General features: G+C 45.5%; 1 protein-coding gene across 1 annotated transcript; it reads right to left on the reverse strand.

Annotated features, from left to right (window-relative positions):
- Window positions 1-495: 495 nt before the first annotated feature.
- cckbrb (cholecystokinin B receptor b) lies at window positions 496-17,369 on the reverse strand. The gene is made up of 6 exons (XM_076040187.1): window positions 16,909-17,369; window positions 9,685-9,936; window positions 7,844-8,105; window positions 6,283-6,410; window positions 1,271-3,987; window positions 496-1,195 (listed from the first exon to the last, which is right to left on the reverse strand). The coding sequence occupies exons 1-5, from the start codon at window positions 17,078-17,080 to the stop codon at window positions 3,380-3,382; spliced, it is 1,422 nt and encodes a 473-aa protein (XP_075896302.1). The 5' UTR covers window positions 17,081-17,369; the 3' UTR covers window positions 496-1,195; window positions 1,271-3,379.
- Window positions 17,370-20,171: the final 2,802 nt, after the last annotated feature.

The following is a 20,171-nucleotide window of genomic DNA, read 5'->3' on the forward strand; positions in this document are numbered from 1 at the left end:
CTGTCCCCCAATCTAGTCCTAATGCTTTTACATCAGGGATGATGATGAAGGTTTGATCAAGTGTCTTAGCTTAGAGCAGTGGTTCTCAAAGTTTCTCTGTCACGCCCCACCCTGGAGGAAGAAAATCTTTCATGCCCCCACCAAAAAAAATATTTTGGGGCTAGAAGCCTTCAAGTCTGGCGTGAACGATACCATCGTTCTGCAGCTAGTCGCGGAACGATTCTACAGCTAAAAGTGCCCAACAACAAAGAACACTTTTCTTCTTTTCTTCTTTTCTTCTTTTCGTCCCTGTCAAATATTTGTCCATCCTGTGCACCTGAGCATCGTTTTTCTTAGCTACAACATACTGAACACTTTTTGTTAATTGTTCCGCCGTGGAAAAGGTTCCGATGTGAAAACATTAGTTCCCCCGGGCGCCCCGTCTCCCTCCCGCCCGGTGTTTCGCACCCCCCCCCCCCCTAACTCTGCGCCACCCCAGGGGGGGCGCGCCACCCACTTTGAGAAACACTGGCTTAGAGGATGTTTTTCCTCCTAAAGGCCCACTGTGTAAGATTTACTGGCACCTTGTGGTATGAAAGCAACCTGAACTCTTCACCTCATTAAATCAACATCTCAGCACCCCCCGTGTATCCATAGTGATGTGATTTGACCTCCACTTGTTTGCTCAAATGGGCCAGATGCTGTGATTGATGGAGCCAGGACCGAACCGTTCTATACCAACCAATGGGGTGAAGTGATTTTTCATTGAAAACATCAATTAGGCTAACCACTACAGCATGCTTCAGTTCAGAGTCTGGAAAGTTTGGACATTCGTATTGAAAATCTTTGAAGAAAGCGATTCTAACTGTCATGAGTCTAAATTTTCTGGGTTTTAAAGAGTTAAAGACTTGAATAGTCTGGAGGGACAGTGACTAGAGCTCTGACAATGAAACCGGTCCAGCCTACCACACCATCAGTGACATTACACCTGAAGGACCCACACATCTGAGGTTAATCCATTGAACTATTTTTTTCTTTCGCAAAACAATATATAATAATAATTGAAAAATTACGACTGAAACCAATGCGTGTAAGACACTCTGGGACAATAATAATTTATTTTGACTCACTTTCTATAACTAAAACAAACTTCCCTCTTTTCTATTTCATCCCAATAGGTCCCTTCAAATATTACACACTGGTCCTCTAAGTGAAACTACGGTGGACCTGCTTTTAAGATTTGGCAATTATCAAATGCCTCTCTGTAAAATGGCAAGCATTAAACAGCGACGTTCACGACAGTCGTTTTAACGGTTTGGCAAAAAGGAGGGAAGTGGAATCTCTCATTAGACTGCAATTCACGTCAAAAGCTTCTACTTAGCATTTTGGCTTTTATGTTCTTTTGCCCTCACAGAGAGATTTTTTTTTTAAATCATTTTCTTTAATGAATGCACTGGCGCAACTCTGCCAGGCAAGCCGGGAAAAACAATTACAGCTTTGTCTAAAGTTGCAAAACCCTTTTTTTCTCAGAGACAGAGACCCCAGCTGGACTTGTCGGTAATTCTTCCCTTATCAGTCTCTGGCAGAATTCCCCCTGAGCACAGGTGCTACATTTGTTAGCGACAACCTCTGTCAGCAAGCACAGGAAGCGTCGTCGCCAGCGAGACTGCTGCTGTTGCTGCTGCTGCTGCTGCTGCTGGAGGTTTCCTGAGCCCACCAAGAAACACCACTAAGTCTCTGTTGCACACAGCGTACTTCTGGTCACAAACACATTGAGCTCATTCCATCATCTTGCCGGGAAATAAGAAGTCAGATCAGCGGTGAAGACGCATGTGGGGGCGGGCGGATCAACACAACACAACAAGGAGCGGCCTGCCTGTTCAACCAGCTGCAGCAGCAGCAGCAGCAGCAGCAGCGGGAGACTGAGGGCTTGTCACTTTGAAAAGGCCATGGCATCGTCCTGCCTGATTGATTGCTCATGTGAATGTGAGCGGGCGACCCTGATAATAATAATAAATGAGCCGTCTGAGCCGCTTGTGCTCGAGACACTTTTGGCCCCTTTTATCACTCACTTTATTTATTCATTTATCCAAATTATCTGAATGAATAAATTTCGCCCAGAGTGTGCTGCTCTGCGCTGAGAACAAAGACGACAAACTAGAAGGGAGCTGAGTGCAGAATTAAAATGTTTTGCACGAAGGAGGTGCAGAGGTCCCGGCCAGCGTTAGTCACTTCCTCTAAACTGCATTTTTTTTTTTGTCTGATTTATTCACATTCAAAGAGCTTTCGAACATTTTTAACAAATGTAACTCTTTGACACTGTAAAATGCAATCTTTCGTGACTGTATATTTCAGCCTCTCTCTTATCCGCAACATAACGTTATTGCAACACACTTTTATACCAACAAAAAGATATTTATTCATTGTTGTGTCCTTAAATGTAGCGAGTTACTCCAATAATTTAAGAATCAGTTAATGATCTCTCGTTACGTGTTATTGTCAATATTCTTATTTTTAGTATCACCTGCGTGAGAGATTCGACACTCTGCCTTCCCACTCAGCCATCAGGTCCAATCAAGGGGAGACGTCTATTGAGAATTTCTAGTTTGTCAAGTTTCCTTTTTCAGACTCCACTTCAAAATCTATCAGGTTGCAGTCGACTGTGACTATGGTTCCCATGACAAAGGATGAAAAATCACCAGAGGACAAAAATAGCTCAGCATTCAGACTCAGGCACTTTGCCCACAACAAGGCCATGGTGGCAAGACGGTCAAGACATATCAGCAAACGTTTAAAAGCAACCTTGTTATTTTTAGTTGACAATAAAAAAAAATAAAAAAAAGATGTGGCCTCCCTCACATCCACACGCAGCCTTCAGACAACAACGACAGACACGGTTACAGCGGAACCTTTTTTGGTGTTTGATGGAGTGTTTTTATGGGGGGATGAAATAACTCCTCAAAAATCTATCAACATCAAAAACATTCAAAATCCTGCCACAAACTATCAACAAAACGCAAAGGAACCGACGTTCCCTCATAATAGCCACATTATGTACTGTTGCAGGGCTGCTAGCCGGCAAAGTTAACCTTTTGACCACTTAAAAAAATTGAATAATAATATGCTGGAGAGACCTCTTTGGAGTTCCACTTATTTTCACCCAATATTTATCAATACTTAGGAAAAAAATAAAACATGAGTGAAATATGACGAGCTGAGTATGAAAGGCTTCCATCAAATGTGGTGGCACTGGAACTTTTTAGGACACATCTTGTTGCTAATCCCTACATGAAGCTACTCACAGCCACGCGCTAACCGCTACGCTATCACGCCTCGTATCCGCCCCTCCCGACGTCCCTCTTTAAAGCACAGATTTGGCTCCTCTGAAGGTCCATCTGCTTCAGCAGGCCCCCATGGTGCTGACGGTGGTGTAGCTGAACCTGGACATGGACGCGCCGGTGGCGATGACGTCCTCGTCCTTGTCCCGCAGGTGGCCGCCGCCGCCTGCGCCGCCACCACGACGGCGCCTCCCCCGCCGCTGGCAGGGCGCGGCGCAGCAGGAGAAGGTGGCGAGCAGCGCCTTGCGGAAGCGCGTGTTCATGAAGCAGTAGATGATGGGGTTGACGCAGGCCGACGTGTAGCACAGCAGCTGGATGAAGGCGATGGGCGCCCCCGAGAGGGCTTGCGTGGCCGAGACGTCGTCGAAGGCCCGCCAGGTGTTGGCGCAGTAGAGCGGCATCCAGCAGAGGAAGAAGAGCGCCACGATCACCACCAGCATGCGGATCACCCGCTTCTTGGCCTCCAGCTTGGCCTCGGACGTGTTGCTGCGCGGCCTCTCGGCCCGGGTCGCCCGGCTGGACGCGGCCACGCCGGACATCTCCATGGTGGGAGGCTGCTGCCCCGCGTTCACGTAGCAGCCGTCGCTGTCGTCGCCGCCGCCACCACCGGCTGCCGCCGTGGAGGTCAGGCCGTTTTTCACGTCTGAGCGGGAGAGCAGAGTGGAAGAGGCTGTGGCAGGAGGGAAGTAACCAAGTACAAATACTTTGTCACTGTACTTACTAACTTGATTTTTCAAATATAAGTACGTCACTTGAGTATTTCTTTTTCTGATGAGTTTTTAGTTTTACTCCCTACATCCGCTCAGAACTGGCTCTCTCTTCATAACTATTAGTGATTACAGTTTGGTTGTGCTGCAGTTGAAAATGACAGAAAAGCTATAGTATTGGGAGTACTAAAGCTGTTGTTATTAATTATCCAGCTACTCATGCAAGACCTCTGGTCCCTTCAGTCCAGATTATTCTGTCACAGCTTTTTAATTTTTCTAAATTTATCAACAACAAAAAATAATTTTCACTTTTTACTTGAGTACATTTCAGAAACTGTACTTTGTAGCTTTTACTTGAAGGACTTGAATCTTTTACTTTTACCAGAGTATTTTTTTTACACAAGTGTCCCTACTTTTACTTAAGTACACAATGAGAATTATTTTTCCACCTCGGAAGAGGATTATATTTCCGGGCTGCCTAAAGGGTAGAAATACCCTCCATGCTTGAAGCTATGAAGCCAAATATTGGCATATTCTATGGTAGGAGACAGTGGGAGGTTCATGGGACACCACAGGAGTAGAAGAGAAAAGGTGTCAATACCACAGCAGACTTGCTGTTGTGTTCTGGCAGCGACTCTACACAGATGCTTTTGTTGCTGCATGTTGGCGTGTGCAAATAAACTGCGGAGTGGACTGTGTTGTTTGCTGTTGCAACTGAGGACAATAGTGTTGTATACGCAACAACAATCGCACCGTCTGTGTTCACGTTTTGTTGCCTCTCTGTAAAACTTTTATCACGGACGTTGTCGCCGGCCCCAGATTAATGAACCGTTGCAAAAAGAAATAAATCTCACACACTTCCTAGCTACAGTCTGAATCCAAAAGAATGCATAAATTGATTAGGTATAGTCCCGGAATACATGCTGGATAAATCCAACGGATTCGCTTTTATTCGGTGTGCCGGGGGAAAAAAGAATCAGTGACCTTTGGCAGAAATAATAATAGTTGAAAAGAATAGAAAATTATAATTACAAGTTTAACCTTAAATCTAATACTTTGTTCAGTCAGGGAAAGGCTGGGTTGTTATTAGAAATAATAGGTGACCTTTAAATTCACAGTGTGCATAGCACAGGGGTTGTGAAAAGAACTCTCCTCTGTCCCAAGAGACATGTCTCTTTTGTTTTTTTACTCCACTTTTTCGCGTCGTGTGTGCGGCAGCCACACCGCCAGTTCATTTCAAGTAATCTTGACAACACATGCATCCATTAGCAAGATTGTTTCAAGGGAGCTCTCTTTTAATGAAGGGCAGCTCATCTACACGGGTACAATTGTGACTGGCAATTCTTCCTGCGCGGCGGTAATCCTTCACTGATGAAATCTAATAGCCTCTCATTCCCTCTACAGAGGACAATGTAGACAAAGTGTCCAATAATAAGAGCCCAAAGGCAATGATGTATAAACAGGATCTGGTTCTGCGCACTGTTTCCCAATGTGTCCCTGGGTTATTAAATCTTATACATTTTACAGAGGTTCATTATCGGAGTCCTTCCTGATCCTTCCTTCCTGATCCTGAATTTTTTTTTTACTATTATTATTTTTTTTTGGCTTTTACCTCACACTCCCTGTGTCTTCAGCCTTTTATTTTTGTATAACCTCACTCTGAGAAGAAGCAGATGGTGATGTACAGGCTTGCAGCTATGGGCCAATTCCATCCTCTAATGGAGCGCTAGTGCATGCACACACACACACACACACACACACACGTTTTGTTTTGTTTTTTTATTTGTTTTTTATGTCAATTTAAGAGGCATGTGCTTTTCTGTCAAAAAAACAAACAAACAATACCTCATTGAATTTGTGTTTTTAATTGCCGAAACTATACAAAATGAGAAGTTGTGATCCTACATTTTATCCATGTTACTTTGGTCCACTGGCACAGGCTGCGCACGCTCAAGTGCCAGACATTCATTGCAGGGAAGAGTTTGAAAGTCACTCAGAACTCAGAGGAGCTCATCTTCTCCAGCCACCTACTACTAATGGCCCTGGAAGTGAAGACCCTGCCACCCCTCAGCGAACCCCAATCCATGACTGGCAGCTACTTACTTCCTGTCTGCTTCAGTTGAACTACCTCCATCCTTACCATCCAGCTTTCTATTTTTTTTTTTTTTTTTTTTGCATTTTATGATGTCTGGAAACTCGACCAGTGAGTTTAAACACTGGGTGTACTGATTTTTTGTGTGTTGGCTGCGTGGCCTCACCAGTAGACTCTTTTTTGTGCCCCATCTCAAAGTGGATGCCTTTGTAAAGCTCTCGCGAGATCAGTCCATAGGCCACAATCATGACCAGCCCTGGGATGGCAAACAGCACCAGCAGGATGAGAATGTACCTACAGAGACATCGAGAAAAGTAAACTCATTTTTTTGCAACAAGGAATATGTTTTAATTCCAAAAAAGACCAGACGTGACCATCGTTAAAGACCAAACCCAAACCTGTGCTGAGCTTCTACCTGTCTGTTTGCAGTCAACTTAAAGTTTGACATTTGGTAGATGATTATCTTCCTTGGACAAACAAATTAGCAGCGAAACCCCGGGTCAGACCTACAGCCGTCAGTACACACAGACCCGCGCTTCTGAGCATCAATCAGCACAAATAAACACCGTCGTGAGTGAGAACACCCCTGAAGCCTGCTACCGGGCTCCGTCCAAATAATAAAACAAGCTGAAACATCTGCCTGCTATCTCCGTCTGCACGGAGGCAGCAGACAGAGAGGGACAGCTGCTGGAAACAGGCCTCGGCTCCAAACGCGGCAGCTGCGCACGCACATTCAAGCTCACCTCCGACGGACTTTATTTGATACAGAACAGCGCATTGTTCCGACGGCCGGCACCAGGTGAAATATGGAAAACCTCTGCACAGCATTAACAAGAGGTTATAAATACCTGCGAAAGCGGCAAATTGATGGGCGACGAACATAAACAGGACGCAAATGATCTTATTATTCTTGATTATGTGCCGCTGTCCTAACCAAATCGCCGTTGGGCGCGTTGCCCAGTAGAAATGAGTAATAATGGAATAATGTAAAAATAAATACGCTTCAGTCTACGTTGTTCTGGCCCCTCATTGAGCAGCTGCTGCACTGATCACAGCAGGAACATGGCATGTGATGAGAAAACCAAGAACCCAAAACGCTCATCCGGATCCTTGAAGTCATGACAACTAGATAACTGATAATCAAGAAAACAGTAGAGCTTCAAGGGTGGTTTTTCTTAGATGTATAAAAAATATAAAATCATTTTTTTATGAATTCATAAAGTCATGAATGTTGTTGCAAGTAACAATCCTGGCACCTCTGCTGATCTGATGTGATGTAAATCTGGATTTGAGTTTGAGATTGAGCTGATCGTGATAGTGACCTTGATCTAATCTGATCTGATTTGATCTTGATCTGATCTTAATCTGATCTTAATCTGATCTTAATCTGATCTGAACTGATCCTGATCTTGACGTGATCTGATCTGAATCTCAAACAGCCTCCTCACACTGCAAGCCTTCCGCAGGTGCTGTGAAATTACATCACTGAGCGTGACGGCCGACTTATATCTCAGACGTGCCAGCGCTCCAGTCAGTATTGCTTTCACTCCGATTGCTGTCTGCTTATCAGGGATTTAGTGGTGTGACTCCCTCTTCCAGTCCCGCAGTCAGTGTCTCCAAATGTCCTCCGGCAACACACCGATCCTGAGATACCCGCAAAGGAGAAAAGCTCCGACTCTCTCTGAAAACATCGGTGAGACGGATCGACCGAGGAGCCGAACACTCACCAGCTCTGCTCGGCCGCTGCCAGGGGCCACTTGTGGCGACACTTGTGCCCGGTGGTGTTGTCGGAGCGTTGGAAAGAGTCCAGGTGGCTTATGATCGGGTACGGGATCATGATGAGGAAGGCCAGCACCCACGTGGCCGCGATCACCCGGTAGGCGTGCGAGCGGGTCTGCCACACCCGCGACTTGAGCGGGTTACAGATGGCGCTGTAGCGCTCGATGGCGATGGCCACCAAGCTGAAGGTGGAGATGCTCACCGATATGCCTGCAGGTGGGTTTTCAAAAAAATCAAAAACGGGAAAGAAAAAAAAATATTTCAAAAAGTAAATAGGGTAGTGTGCCACTGTCTGCTCGCGGGCCGCCTCCACCACCACCACCGCCTCTCATTTCCATCCGAGCAAAAGTTATTGCCGCTCTCAGCTCGGAACACTTTGGCCCTCGATATTGAGGCGACAAAAGCGCGTTTGTTTACGCGTGCAGCGGAGCATCCGCAGTAATAACAGCGGACAAAAAAAAAATGCCACAGCGCGGAGAGACGGGCTTGCAAATGAAAAGAATGCGAGGCGGGGATGGTTATCTGGGTCGGACCAGAGGGATCATTCTGGTCCGAGCCACTGATGTGATCTGCCACCTTCCTCCTGACGGAGGCCAGACGGGAAATTACTCCTTACCTTTCCTGTTTGTTGTCAGTGTGTGTGTGTGTGTGTGTGTGTGTCAATGTGAGTGTGTAAACAGGCGTCAGGGAGTGAGTCAGTCACTGCTGCTGGCTGCTCCACACACTCCGTACATACATGAGCAGCTTTAGAGCAAATCCCGCTGATGCAAAGACCAATCCGCCCACTCCCTCCCGCGGGCCGGTCCACTTCTCCTCTGTGCATTGTGATGACGGCTCTCCTTCATGCAGAGGCCATGTGCTTTATTTAATCCCCGATTTTCCATTCAATTCCTGAATGCCTCTCCTCTCTCCAAGGGTCTGCACAATGTCCCTGCCCTTTTCTCCTTTGTTTTCCTATGCTTCTGTCTGTTCAGAAGCTCTTGAAAACCCCCCTCCCCCGACTCCTCCATAGTCAAACAGTGAGGATGATTCTGTAAAGACGCGTCCTTCAGTTTGACTCACGCACTGCGACACCTGTTTTTAGGGTTCAGTTGTGGCGGGAGTGACACTGGAATTGACGCTCTTGTGAAGTTGGGCAGGCTGACTTCCTGTCGCTGCAGAGTCCCAGCAGCTCAGGCCGGAGCTGCTGAAGACTTACGATTAAACCACCGCAGAACTGGAGGTGAGTCAGAGGTATGTGGCGGAAGAACAGGCTGCTGTGTCTGCTGTGTATAAAATGCTCTACTTCCTTGGTTCAATTTCCCCTCTTCACGAGAAATTGAAAATTTCGATAAAATGATAATTTCACATTGCTTTCCTTTTTTAATGGCCATGAAACAGTCATGCATGTTTTGTATCATTTAACACATTTCCAGCCTCGCATTTTTCCCAAACAACAATAACAGCAACAAAACACATTTAGCTCCCTGTTTGCAGCTTCCTCCTAAAACTGATGCCTCGTTAGACCGTATGTTTGGAAGGTGAGTGGAGTGAACCCCTGCCTGGGTGCATTGTCACCAATGTGGGCAAACTATCAATGTGGTGTCAGTGCCCTTTGTGACATCACAAACAGGCTATTGCTGCACTTGTTGGACAAGTAAAAAAAAGTTAGAGAGACTTCATCATTGCTTGAAAACAAGTTGTGTCAAGTGAATTTTGCCACATGATGGGACATTTAGCAACACAGAGGATGAAGAACATTGTTGCTTCACAGTCACACGACACGGCGACGTCCGTCAGGCGGCCTCACCCATGAAGTAGGACACTATCTTGCACATGGCGGCGCCGAAGATGAAGTCCTTGAGGATGCTGGGGATGAGGGTGAAGGGCATGCAGAAGACGGCCATCATCAGGTCGCTGACGGCCAGCGACAGCAGGAAGGTGTTGGTGACGGTGCGCATGCGCTTGTTGACCGTCAGCACCACGATGATGAGCAGGTTGCCGGTGACGCTCAGGAAGAAGATGAGCGAGTAGAGCAGGATCCGCAGCGTGTGGTCGCCGTCTGTCACACAGCGGGAGCGAGAAGGGAAGGGAGAACATAAGGGCTTCTTACAGGTGCAATAATCGTCGTCTTTAAGCCGTAACGTAGGAGGGGAAATGTTACGAAACAGATGCATTCATTTCAACCCAACGTTCACTGGTACGGTTGGCAGGGATGTGAATGATGAGGTGACCACGGAGATAAAAACCTCCCCTTTCCAGCATTTCATTTCCTCTTTCCGCTGCCAGTCTTTGATCTTTCACCTTTTTTTCCGTGGCAGGTGCCTCCTCTGTTTGGAGTTCTTTGCGTTCGCTCCCTCCACCCATTTCCCGTTACTTCCCCTCTCCATTAAAAGCGGAGAGAGAGGGAGAGGGAGAGAGGGAGGGGGGAAAAAAAAGCAATTTTCACGTGTGCATGGCAACGGGGAGAGGCTGCACACCTCGCGCTGATTCCTCTTTCTTCACGACGAGGCGCGAGAAAGACAAGTGTTTGTTTTGTTCAACGCTTGATTGGAGGCTAATAGAAATTAAAAGGTGCCAGCAACACCATTTTGTAGTTTCTTAAGATATTTATTGAAGACAAAATATATAAAATATTTACTTTGCTTTACACTTGAAATAGATTTTTTAAAAAAACGAGGTTTTGAGAGGTACTGAAAAGGTTTGATTCAGAGTCTTTGTTCATCAGAAAGCAGCAGTTCAAATGTAGCTGTTAATACTCAGACACAAGAGTCAGAGTTATTTTTTTTTTTCTTCAAAGGAAGATCAAAGGCACAATTTTGGTCATTTCCGACGTGAAGCCACCAAACCGACTGATCTCTGATGTGTCTAAATCAGAAGTTGTGATGTTTTGTACCTTCTGTCTCTCCCTGCTCTCTATCGGAGAGGAACACACACACAAGCACACACTACACACGTACACACACACGTGCGCCTACACACACCGCGCGCATTAACCAGTAACCATGGCAGATACTGTTCCGCCGCAGAACATCTGGGCTTGCAGCAAATAAAGTGGACCTTCGCTGTTTGCGGGAACACGCAACAGGATGAACAGGACAACAACGCGCAGACAGGTGATTGGTTGGATCCGGGCACTGAGCCGCTCTCCCGTAATGCAGTCTCACTCTCACGTAATGAAACGCGTTTTCCCGGTTACAAACAATTAGCATTCCTGCGCACCGCCTGATAAGACTCGGTGGAAGCCCGATGAAGTCTCCTCGTGTGGCCGATTCTAATAGCTGCTGCTGCTGCTGCTGCTGCTGCTCCGGCACGGAGGCAACAGTTTAATCAACCTGCCAGTCAGCAGAATGTCACAGATTAATTTTGCTTCTGTGCAGCTTGAGCAGCTACATTAAGCATGGAAATGCCAAATTTGACAACACTTTTATAATTTCTTTTTTATTTAATTTTAATTTGCTCTTACAGCATTGTTTCATTGATTATAAACACAGACAATGACATGAGGTGGTGTTGTGAATATGTGGTAACGACAATGACTGGCCTGAATATTGGATCTTTTTACCCCTTTGTAGATTCAGGAGTACAATACAATTATGCTGCACAAGTTCTTATAGAGGACGTTGTGATAGCTTATATCCCATTCGGCTTGGCAAAATAAACTGGCCAGCCACTTTATTAGGTCCACCTTGCCAGGATCAGTTAGTGAATGAAGTGACTGTGGCGAGTGGATAAACACACTGCTCCAAGGTTGGAGGTGTTGCGCATTTCAGAGATGCGATTCTGCAGACCTCGGTTGGAACTATGGTTATACCAGTTTGCCCATTCCGACCTCTAACACGTGGCATCAATGAGGCATTTTCCTCAACACAAGTGTAGCTCAGCTCACTGGATAGTTCACCTTTTTGGGATTCTTATCTGTACAGTAAACCCTGGAGATATTTGTGATGTCATCCCAGTAGATCCCAGTAGGAAAAACACTCCTGACCTGCTGCAAAGTCAGGCACCAACCACATTCATCATAGCCACTTAAATCCTCTTTCTTCCCCATTCTGAAACTCAGTTTGAAAGTCATCTTCACCATGTACCAACATAAATCCTGATGATAGTTCCTGCCATGTAATTGACTAATTAACAATTAACAAGCATTAACAAGCAACTGAACACTGTATCCATTAAAGTGGCCACCCTTTCATCCTGGTTCAAATGGTCTTATATTTATCTGATGATTTGAAAAATAACTTTTTCCCCAAGACCAGAGGGCTCCCTCAGTCTGTTAGCAACTCTTTAACCCGACAACATTGACATTTTCATTTTCAGTATTTGATTTGTCGCTAAAACCTACACGACCTGTGCCAGAGTCGGAGTGGAACTTGACTTTCCACTGACTCGCAACAACAAGTTTATTTCAAAGCAATCTAATTTTTACGTCTGGTGTTTCCATGGGTGGCTGCACAGTTAACAAAATGGTGGAAAAGGAATCCAATACAGATAAGAAAATACTTCTTCGGCAATTAAACAAAATATATCTCTCACAGCCGCCACCAGCACTTGATTGGATGTAATGGAAACAGCGCTCACACGGGTTTCCTCCACCTCTGCTGCCACCTCTCTACCGTTTTTGTTTTTTGTATTGTTTAATGTTTTTTTTACACCGAGTTCCGACAGGCCGAGGTTGAGGGTGTAACGAGGCGTCCGCTCTCTGATTGATTCGCTCTTTGCGCAATCAACCATGGCCTGTGACTGGCACACACTCCAGACGAAAACGCTGCTACTTCTGTTTCTGGCGCACATTTGTAAACAGCACTTCAGCAGTCCGGCTCTGGAGTGAGAACATTAGAGGGCTGTGTTGACACTGAGCTGGAAGCCGGCAGTAGCTCTGCTTTCTTCTATAAATATTTGAGGTGAGATCTGGCCAGTTGAGGAGGGAAGGGGCCAGGGAGAGCACATTATGCACACAGAATCATTTGGGTGCAGGCCACCATGATTTAATACTTCGGCTAATCTTCGTCAGCCAAAAGTGAGCGGGGGGGGACTCAAGCAAGCAGAACCGTTCTTCCTGAGATGTGGCCGACTTGTTCGGCGAAACCCGATTCCGCAAGTCGGAGCGCAGATTTGCACGGCCTGCGGCTAATCTCTCGGCCATCTGATTGAAATTTAGGATGCCTGATAACGGCTGAAGTAATGGAAGTGTGCTGACAACACGACGCGGAGCCGGAGAGGCAAACACCGGGACGAGTGCGCCGCTCAGCAGTCACGTCCCACCGCTGGCCTCCGGGTCAGACTGCTGTGTTTGCACATCAGGAGCCGCTTCCTGAACACTGACCTGATGTTACCTGGACAGGGAACTTTAATTCATTTTAAATATTGATCGAATGTTCAGCCAACCCTATGTGTGCAGAGTTGATGACCTTCACATCATACCGTCTTACTGTTTCTCAGTTACCTCAAAGAGGAGGTCTGATTTTATTTCTTTATTTCTTAAGAATTCCAATTCCAATATATATACTTATATATGTATATCCCACATTAATCACAATGAGATTAGATACAAGTATAGCGCACTAATTATTTTAATCGCTTTTTAATCGCAAGCCTTTTGTCGCTTCCATTCACCTGTAGTCAGGTGCTCAAACCGTAGCGCTATATTTTGCACTATGTTTCAACACTGCATCCTGCTAATATTAGCTGTGTTTGTGTAATTCACACCGTGGTGATGGTTTCAGCAACCACCTGCACACTAAACATCCAGGTGCAGCCAACGTCCCTTAGACTGGCGAGGCTCACAGTGAGAGGAGTCACTGCAGACCCTGTGGGTCAAGCTACAGCTATTTGCTAAATCGGTAGCAACTGAAAACTCTGACTCGTTGTACACTTTACCGCCGCGGAGAACCCTTGTTCACGCATACAGGAGCTGTATGATAGCATGAAAGGAAAAATGCATATGCATGTATTTGAAAGAAATATTAATAATGTGTTAATGCAAAATGAGAGAAATCTAAACGTGCAAATCAAAATATGATTAATTGCAGTTAACTATGGAAAGTCAGAGATTTAATTTAAAAATAAATTGTTTAACACACACACATATGTATATTAATTTTTTTACATCTTTAAAATGAATAGATTTATTTCCAACAAAAGTTTAGTAATAACTCCTGGGATTAACTATAGGCGCTCTTATAAACTCTAAGATTAAATAATGGATGAATTAATGATGGGGTTCTCACCTACTTTCATAAATATTTAAGGTTCTCATCCATTTTTTTCCCACACACTGCACGATGATGAATGACCCTCGCTCCGGTCCGTCTCATACGCATGCAGGCCGGCTTAACTTTCTATCCCACTTGGCCCCTCGTGCTGCCGCACCTATCGGTGGACGAGGCGGCGCGGCTCGTGTGAGACAGAGCCGTGGGTAAATGTCACAGCAAGTGGCTAATCCAGCCTGGTAAATGTCATCCCGGCCTTGTCACGGGCCATGGCGGTTGATGGAGTTGCTGAATGAGGCAGCTCTCTGTTGACTGCAGGCGCACGAGGCGCACGTGGCGCCCGGCCGTTGTTTGAAACATTTTGTCTGAGGCGGCATCAGACTACACAAAGCTGAAGCTTCGGCATGTATTCCTGTTCTTATTCTTCCCAGGCTCTTCATGTTAATGGATTGAAATGACTGTTTTGTCTTACACAACCATCTTGAAAAACTCCCTGTGAAGCGTTTTCAGATGGTCTCAGTATAAAGGGGACCCACTACAGCAAATCTCATCCAAAACAGCTTTTAGGAAATCATTAAATGAGTTGGCCATCCAGTTTCTTAGGTATCTAACAAAGAGGCCGGTGAGTCTATACACACACACACAGGTCGCAGGTGTTGTCGGTGTTGGTTGCGACCCGCAGTTATTTGAGTTGCTGTTACCCATCTGTCCATGCTGACTTCTGAGCCCTGACACCAATAAGGCATTTTCCTCCACACATCTGCCACTCGCTGCATATTTTCTCTTCTTGGCACCATTAAAGTCCCAGTGGATCAGCAGTTTTGCGAGATACTCAGACCAGCGGGTCCAGCACACTACCATGCAGTGTCAAAGTCATTTATATCCCCTTTCTGAACCAATAAGAAGCCGTGTATGCTACCACCTGGGGGATTGAAAAAATATAATAAAAAAACAGTTCCTCCGCTTGATGGTGCCTCAAATCACCACCTACATTTTTAAAAGGTTTTCTCTTTACAAATGTTCACAATGGGCTTTTCCAGATGCAGCTCTAAATTTCCCCAACGTTCCAGCAACAAAGTCATAATTCCCTGTTATAAACTCACCTCTAAAACAGAGTTGACCGCACAATTCAAGTATAAGGTACAGCAGGTGTGTGAAACATGTGGGAAGTCACAACTACACATCTAGGGATGTCACAATGTTTTGAAAGGTGTTGATGGTGGAGAGGTGTTCCTGCCTGCGGCTGGAAGAGGGTTCCCATTGCTTTTAAAAACCTGTATCTCCTATCAGTGACTGGGTCAAGGCTTATATCTGAGCAATACAACATCTTGTAGCTCCTACACTTTAGAAACCTTGGCCTTTTATGACAGTTTTTCAAGTATTTATGGCACATTCAGCAGTGGCAGCTATAGTCAACAGAGATTAATTACAACATTTGTTGCCTTGTTATATCCCCCGATATGATAATAAGGACGACTAAGTGAACGCAAAGGAGCTGAAAATGAACAAACAGGGAATTGATTTATGGAAGGGAGACAAAAAAAAAAAGCATCCTCAGCTCGGAGTAAAAGCTTGGCGACTGTGCTGGGCCGGAGCCGCAGGATTTGGCATCTTGACAAAAATACCCCGAGGGAAGCTGACAGTGACACAACTCAATCAGTCAGAGTGATGGACAGTGGAGCGGCTGGGGAATAATGAAGCAGCGTGGTGGAGAAGTCATCAGTTTGTTGGAATGACAGGGACGGTAATGATGATGGCAGCTGTTGCTCACAGTAGTACACACATTTGTCTTTACAAGGTGGGGGTGTAATAAATCCACTTGCAGAAGAACAAAATGCTAAAGGCTCAATAGAGTACACAATCTGTAAGCGACACGACTTGCTGCAACGTCCAAATTTGCCAGGCTAGCTTAGCCTCTTAGCCAAAACATGTTGATTACTGTGTAAAAATGCACTTTAGTTTTAAGTGTTACACAATTTCATTGAATAAAAAGTTAATCTTGTCGTCGATAGAAGTGGCAACTTCGATGTTTGATTTGACAGCCTTGCATTAAGAAATCAGAAAGTGTCTATCATTGCTGTTAGCATTTTTAGCACATATTAAAGCACAGCTGTGGAATAAAATAAGAGCAGACAAAATCCAGAATTTGCATAAAGACCAACCATCTGTGCATGTTTATTTTTTGTATTGATGTTCTTTAATTGCTGTTTGGAACCGTGTGATAAATGTGCAGCAAAAAGGGTTTTGTCTGCGTTTACAGAGGATTTTCTCAGACAGGGGTGACTAATGTCAAAAACACACATTTCATCATCATTTTAGATGCCAGAGAAACTCCTACTTAGGATGTTTGGCAGCAGCACACGGCAACACAGCGAAAGCACTTTTGCTTTTACGCTGATGAGACAGAGCCGGGCAAACAGCTGGATGGAGGAGGATAAAAATAGCAGGTGCAGATTGACCGGGGCGCACATTAGTTCCATTGATGCTGTAGGTGCGGAGCACAAAAACATGCCTCAGCGGAAATTAGTTGGTTTGACAACAAGGAGTAAATGATGGGCCGGTGGCTCTGGTGCTTTGATTAGTCGGAACAAAAGTGCAACTATTCAAAGGGAGGTGAGGTGACAACTGTGAAATCACCGTAAACCCTTTTTGTGTCAACGACCACCTGCCTCAAGTGGGCCAATTGAGGGGAAGGAATCGCATCCATGTGATCCAAAATTAGTTCAACATTAATTTCAATGACAAAGACCGGAAGCCCGTTCAAAGCAAAAACCAGACCTTTGAGTCGTTTCTTCAATCACGTGCCGCTGTTTGATGCTCACCTTTCTGCCGGCCGCGCTGAGGACCGACGAGGGAGGTGTTGCTGAAGGTGTTGCTGAAGCTGATGTTTGCCGTCTCCCAGCTCCCGTTTCCGGCCGCGCTCTGGAGCGCGTCGGTCTGCGCGCCGACGCACTCTGCGGATGCGGATGTCTCATTTCGCGCACAGAGTTCCATGATTTATGTAAAGATTATGGGGTTTAATATCGTCCCGGGTTACGCAAAGTCAGACTCGCGGCTTCCGCCAGTTTTCGCCTCAGCCACTAACAGGGCGACATTCTTGCTCCCTGCCTCCATGGTCCCTCCTGGCGGGCTCCCCTTTTTGGAAAACACATATGAATAAAAAAGGAAATGAAAAATGTGGAGTTCCTGAGTTCTCTTTCTCTTGTTATTCCGCTTTTGAACGAATCCAAAGTGGCGTCACGCGTAACGGTGCGCGCATCGGAGAGGAGCGAGACGCGCAGCTGTGGAGCAACTCAGCGCTGCGTAAAAGTGGGGGAGTAATGTCGAGTGCGTGCCTGCGAGCGAGGGGGGGGGGGGGCGGTAGGCAGAGAGCATCAGCCTCTTAAAACCTTCATTAATTTGGACTCACCACCAACCGAGAATTATCTTGGGGTTTTAATTTTCTTAAAGTATTTCGAGATTTATGACATGAATTCAGTGCGACGTTTTCACAATTATTTATTAATGCAGCGCCGGCAAATTGTATCTCTTGAAACGACAGTGTTTAATCATTAACCAGTGGGAGAAGATTAATTTCTTGAGATGGCGTTAAAAACGACTTTGGGAAGATTACGAGCAGCCCAGGAGATTTCATCAGCACGAGAGAGGGTGTAATAGCGGATTCGTTTTTTTTTTGTTTGTTTGTTTTCTTTAGTGCGTTAAAGAGAGAGAGAGAGAGAGAGAGAGAGAGAGAGAGAGAGAGAGAGAGAGAGAGAGAGAGAGAGAGAGACGCCCCGTGGTTGTACATTAAGGACTTGATTTATGGACCGTTATGTTGGTTGGATGTTTAGACTGCATTATTTCCCCGAAAGAGTTGCACTTCAGCTCGGCTTTACTTTTGAATGTTTTTAAAACTGAACTGATTCAGGAGCGTCTATGTAAATATTTTTGCCCTTTTTTGTTGTTGTTTGTGTCAACTAACCCGGCAACGCACGTGAACCGATGGATGGATGGATGCAGCTCGCCTCCGCTTTCGTGCGGGCACTGACTGTGATTTCACATGTGCACGGCCGCCCCCGTGCGGTGCAGGAGGGCACTTCCTGTTCCTTTGGCTTCGAATCGACTACTAGCAGAATTCAACTTCGGTGCGGAGATCCGGGCGGGTTTACATAAAAAAATAAAAAAAAAAAGGCTCTGACCGACAGAAAAATATCAAAAACTGCATCATTTTACTGGTTCCCTCCAGCATCTTTGATTAATTTTTGCACATTTATAATACGTTTATAACAGTAGGCATCGCAATGCCGGTACATCCTCCTTCAGGAAAATAACCAGAAATGAATACATTTATAAGGCTTGTAACAGTTCCCCATCACACACTAGAACAGTCAAAGGTTGATAAAATTCTTCTATATTTTGTGATTTAGTGGCATGACTGGGAGCTATTTCTGCAATTTTGGCGTCCCTCGTTCTTGAGGCATGTCACATATGCTGACAACATAATTATATGGCACGTTGAAATGCAAATTTTAATTGGAGTACTATGCTGTGCTAATTTCCCCAAACCTGAGAATATAAATGATGAGTTATGTTTTAGTTGGTTTGTTTGTTCGGAACCCGCTATCTTTCTTTTCTACTTCAGGCATTTAAAAGGGTTAGGGTTCGGGTTAGGGTTAGGGTTAGATCCAGACAGTCACGTGTTCCTAATTGGGCTACTCGAAAAAACCTTTCAGCACTGGATGTTTTTTTCACTCCTCAAACCTTGGCAGGTTTCACGAAGCACCGTGAAGATTCTTCTCCTGTACATGATGGAGGTTAAAAGGTCAAAGCTCTCTGACATATTGCTGTGGACAGAAGGGACCATCTGTTTAGCTTCTGAATGTGTGTGGGGGGGTTTGGGTGGGTTGTGGAATGATGAGGGGGAATTATTTCTTCTATCACCCCCCCCCGCCCCCAATCTCTCTCCTGGACTAATTAGCTGTCGCTTGCAGGGTCGGCTGCGGAGCCACATCCCCCGGATAAACAAGCCATGCGAGGGTTCCAATCAAGGTGACCACAGTGACCGGCACTTCCCAGTCGAGTGCCGTAATCACAAACTGGGGTGATGAGTTGATTCCACACCCGGCCGTGGCTGATGCACTGTCGGTAGGCGGGCCTGAGATAATTGCTCGCCGGCGTGCACATCATGCCCGTAGCGATGCGAGCGAGGCTACGCCCTGGGCTACAACCTAAGTCTCCAGTTTTTTGTTTTTTTTTTGTTTCTTGCAGAGCCACTAGGACACAAACAATCACCCACACTCACATTCACACCAACGGCCAATTCAGGCTTTAGGTTTTTAGGATCGATCCAACCGAACGCTGTAATCATCGCCGAGATGGAGTTTTGGATTGAACGGCCGAGCAGCTGCTAGAGTTGCTGAGCATCAGCGTCGTGAAAGAACATTCAAGTCGGCTTGTTTCTTTTTCTGATCACTACTAAATCACGATTAAGGGTAATGGATGGTAAAAAAAAAAAAAAAAACACACACACAAAATATCATCAGGGCCAAATCAAGCTGAAGTAAAATTCTATCTCCTTCTACTCAGTTCATGATCACGCCGCTGTGTGAGTGTGTGTGCGTGTATGTGCGTGTGTTTGTGTGACATTTGCAAACATCAGAGCAACCACACCATGAGAAGTCAAAAACATTCCAAACTCGACACAGACTCAGCTTATTGCGGCACTATGTATCATTTCATGGCAGATATTTATCGCTATTCATCCTTTAATGACCGTCACGTCTAATTGTATCCATGCTGTTGTTCTGTCTTCATTGTAAAATAATTGAAATACATCGCACACCGCTTTAGGGTTAAAGAGGAACCAGTTCAGCACCACACAGCATTTTTTTCATCTGCTGGAACATCTCCAGAGAGCATTTAGACGACAACAGCAGACAGATGGCGGCAACATCTTGGAGAGGAACCCTGACGCTCTCCAACAGATTTTCTCCCAAGGTCTCCAGTGTTTGATTAAATGCCACCATATTGTGGCGGATAGATAATTTAGTTTCTCCAAAGAAAAATTGTTCTGCGAGCCAATATTAGATGTACGCTTTAGAATAAA

This window comes from Nelusetta ayraudi, unplaced genomic scaffold (assembly GCF_046127955.1).
Source record: "Nelusetta ayraudi isolate G7.1 ecotype Tasmania unplaced genomic scaffold, CSIRO-AGI_Nayr_v1 ptg000060l, whole genome shotgun sequence".
NCBI lineage: Eukaryota > Metazoa > Chordata > Actinopteri > Tetraodontiformes > Monacanthidae > Nelusetta > Nelusetta ayraudi.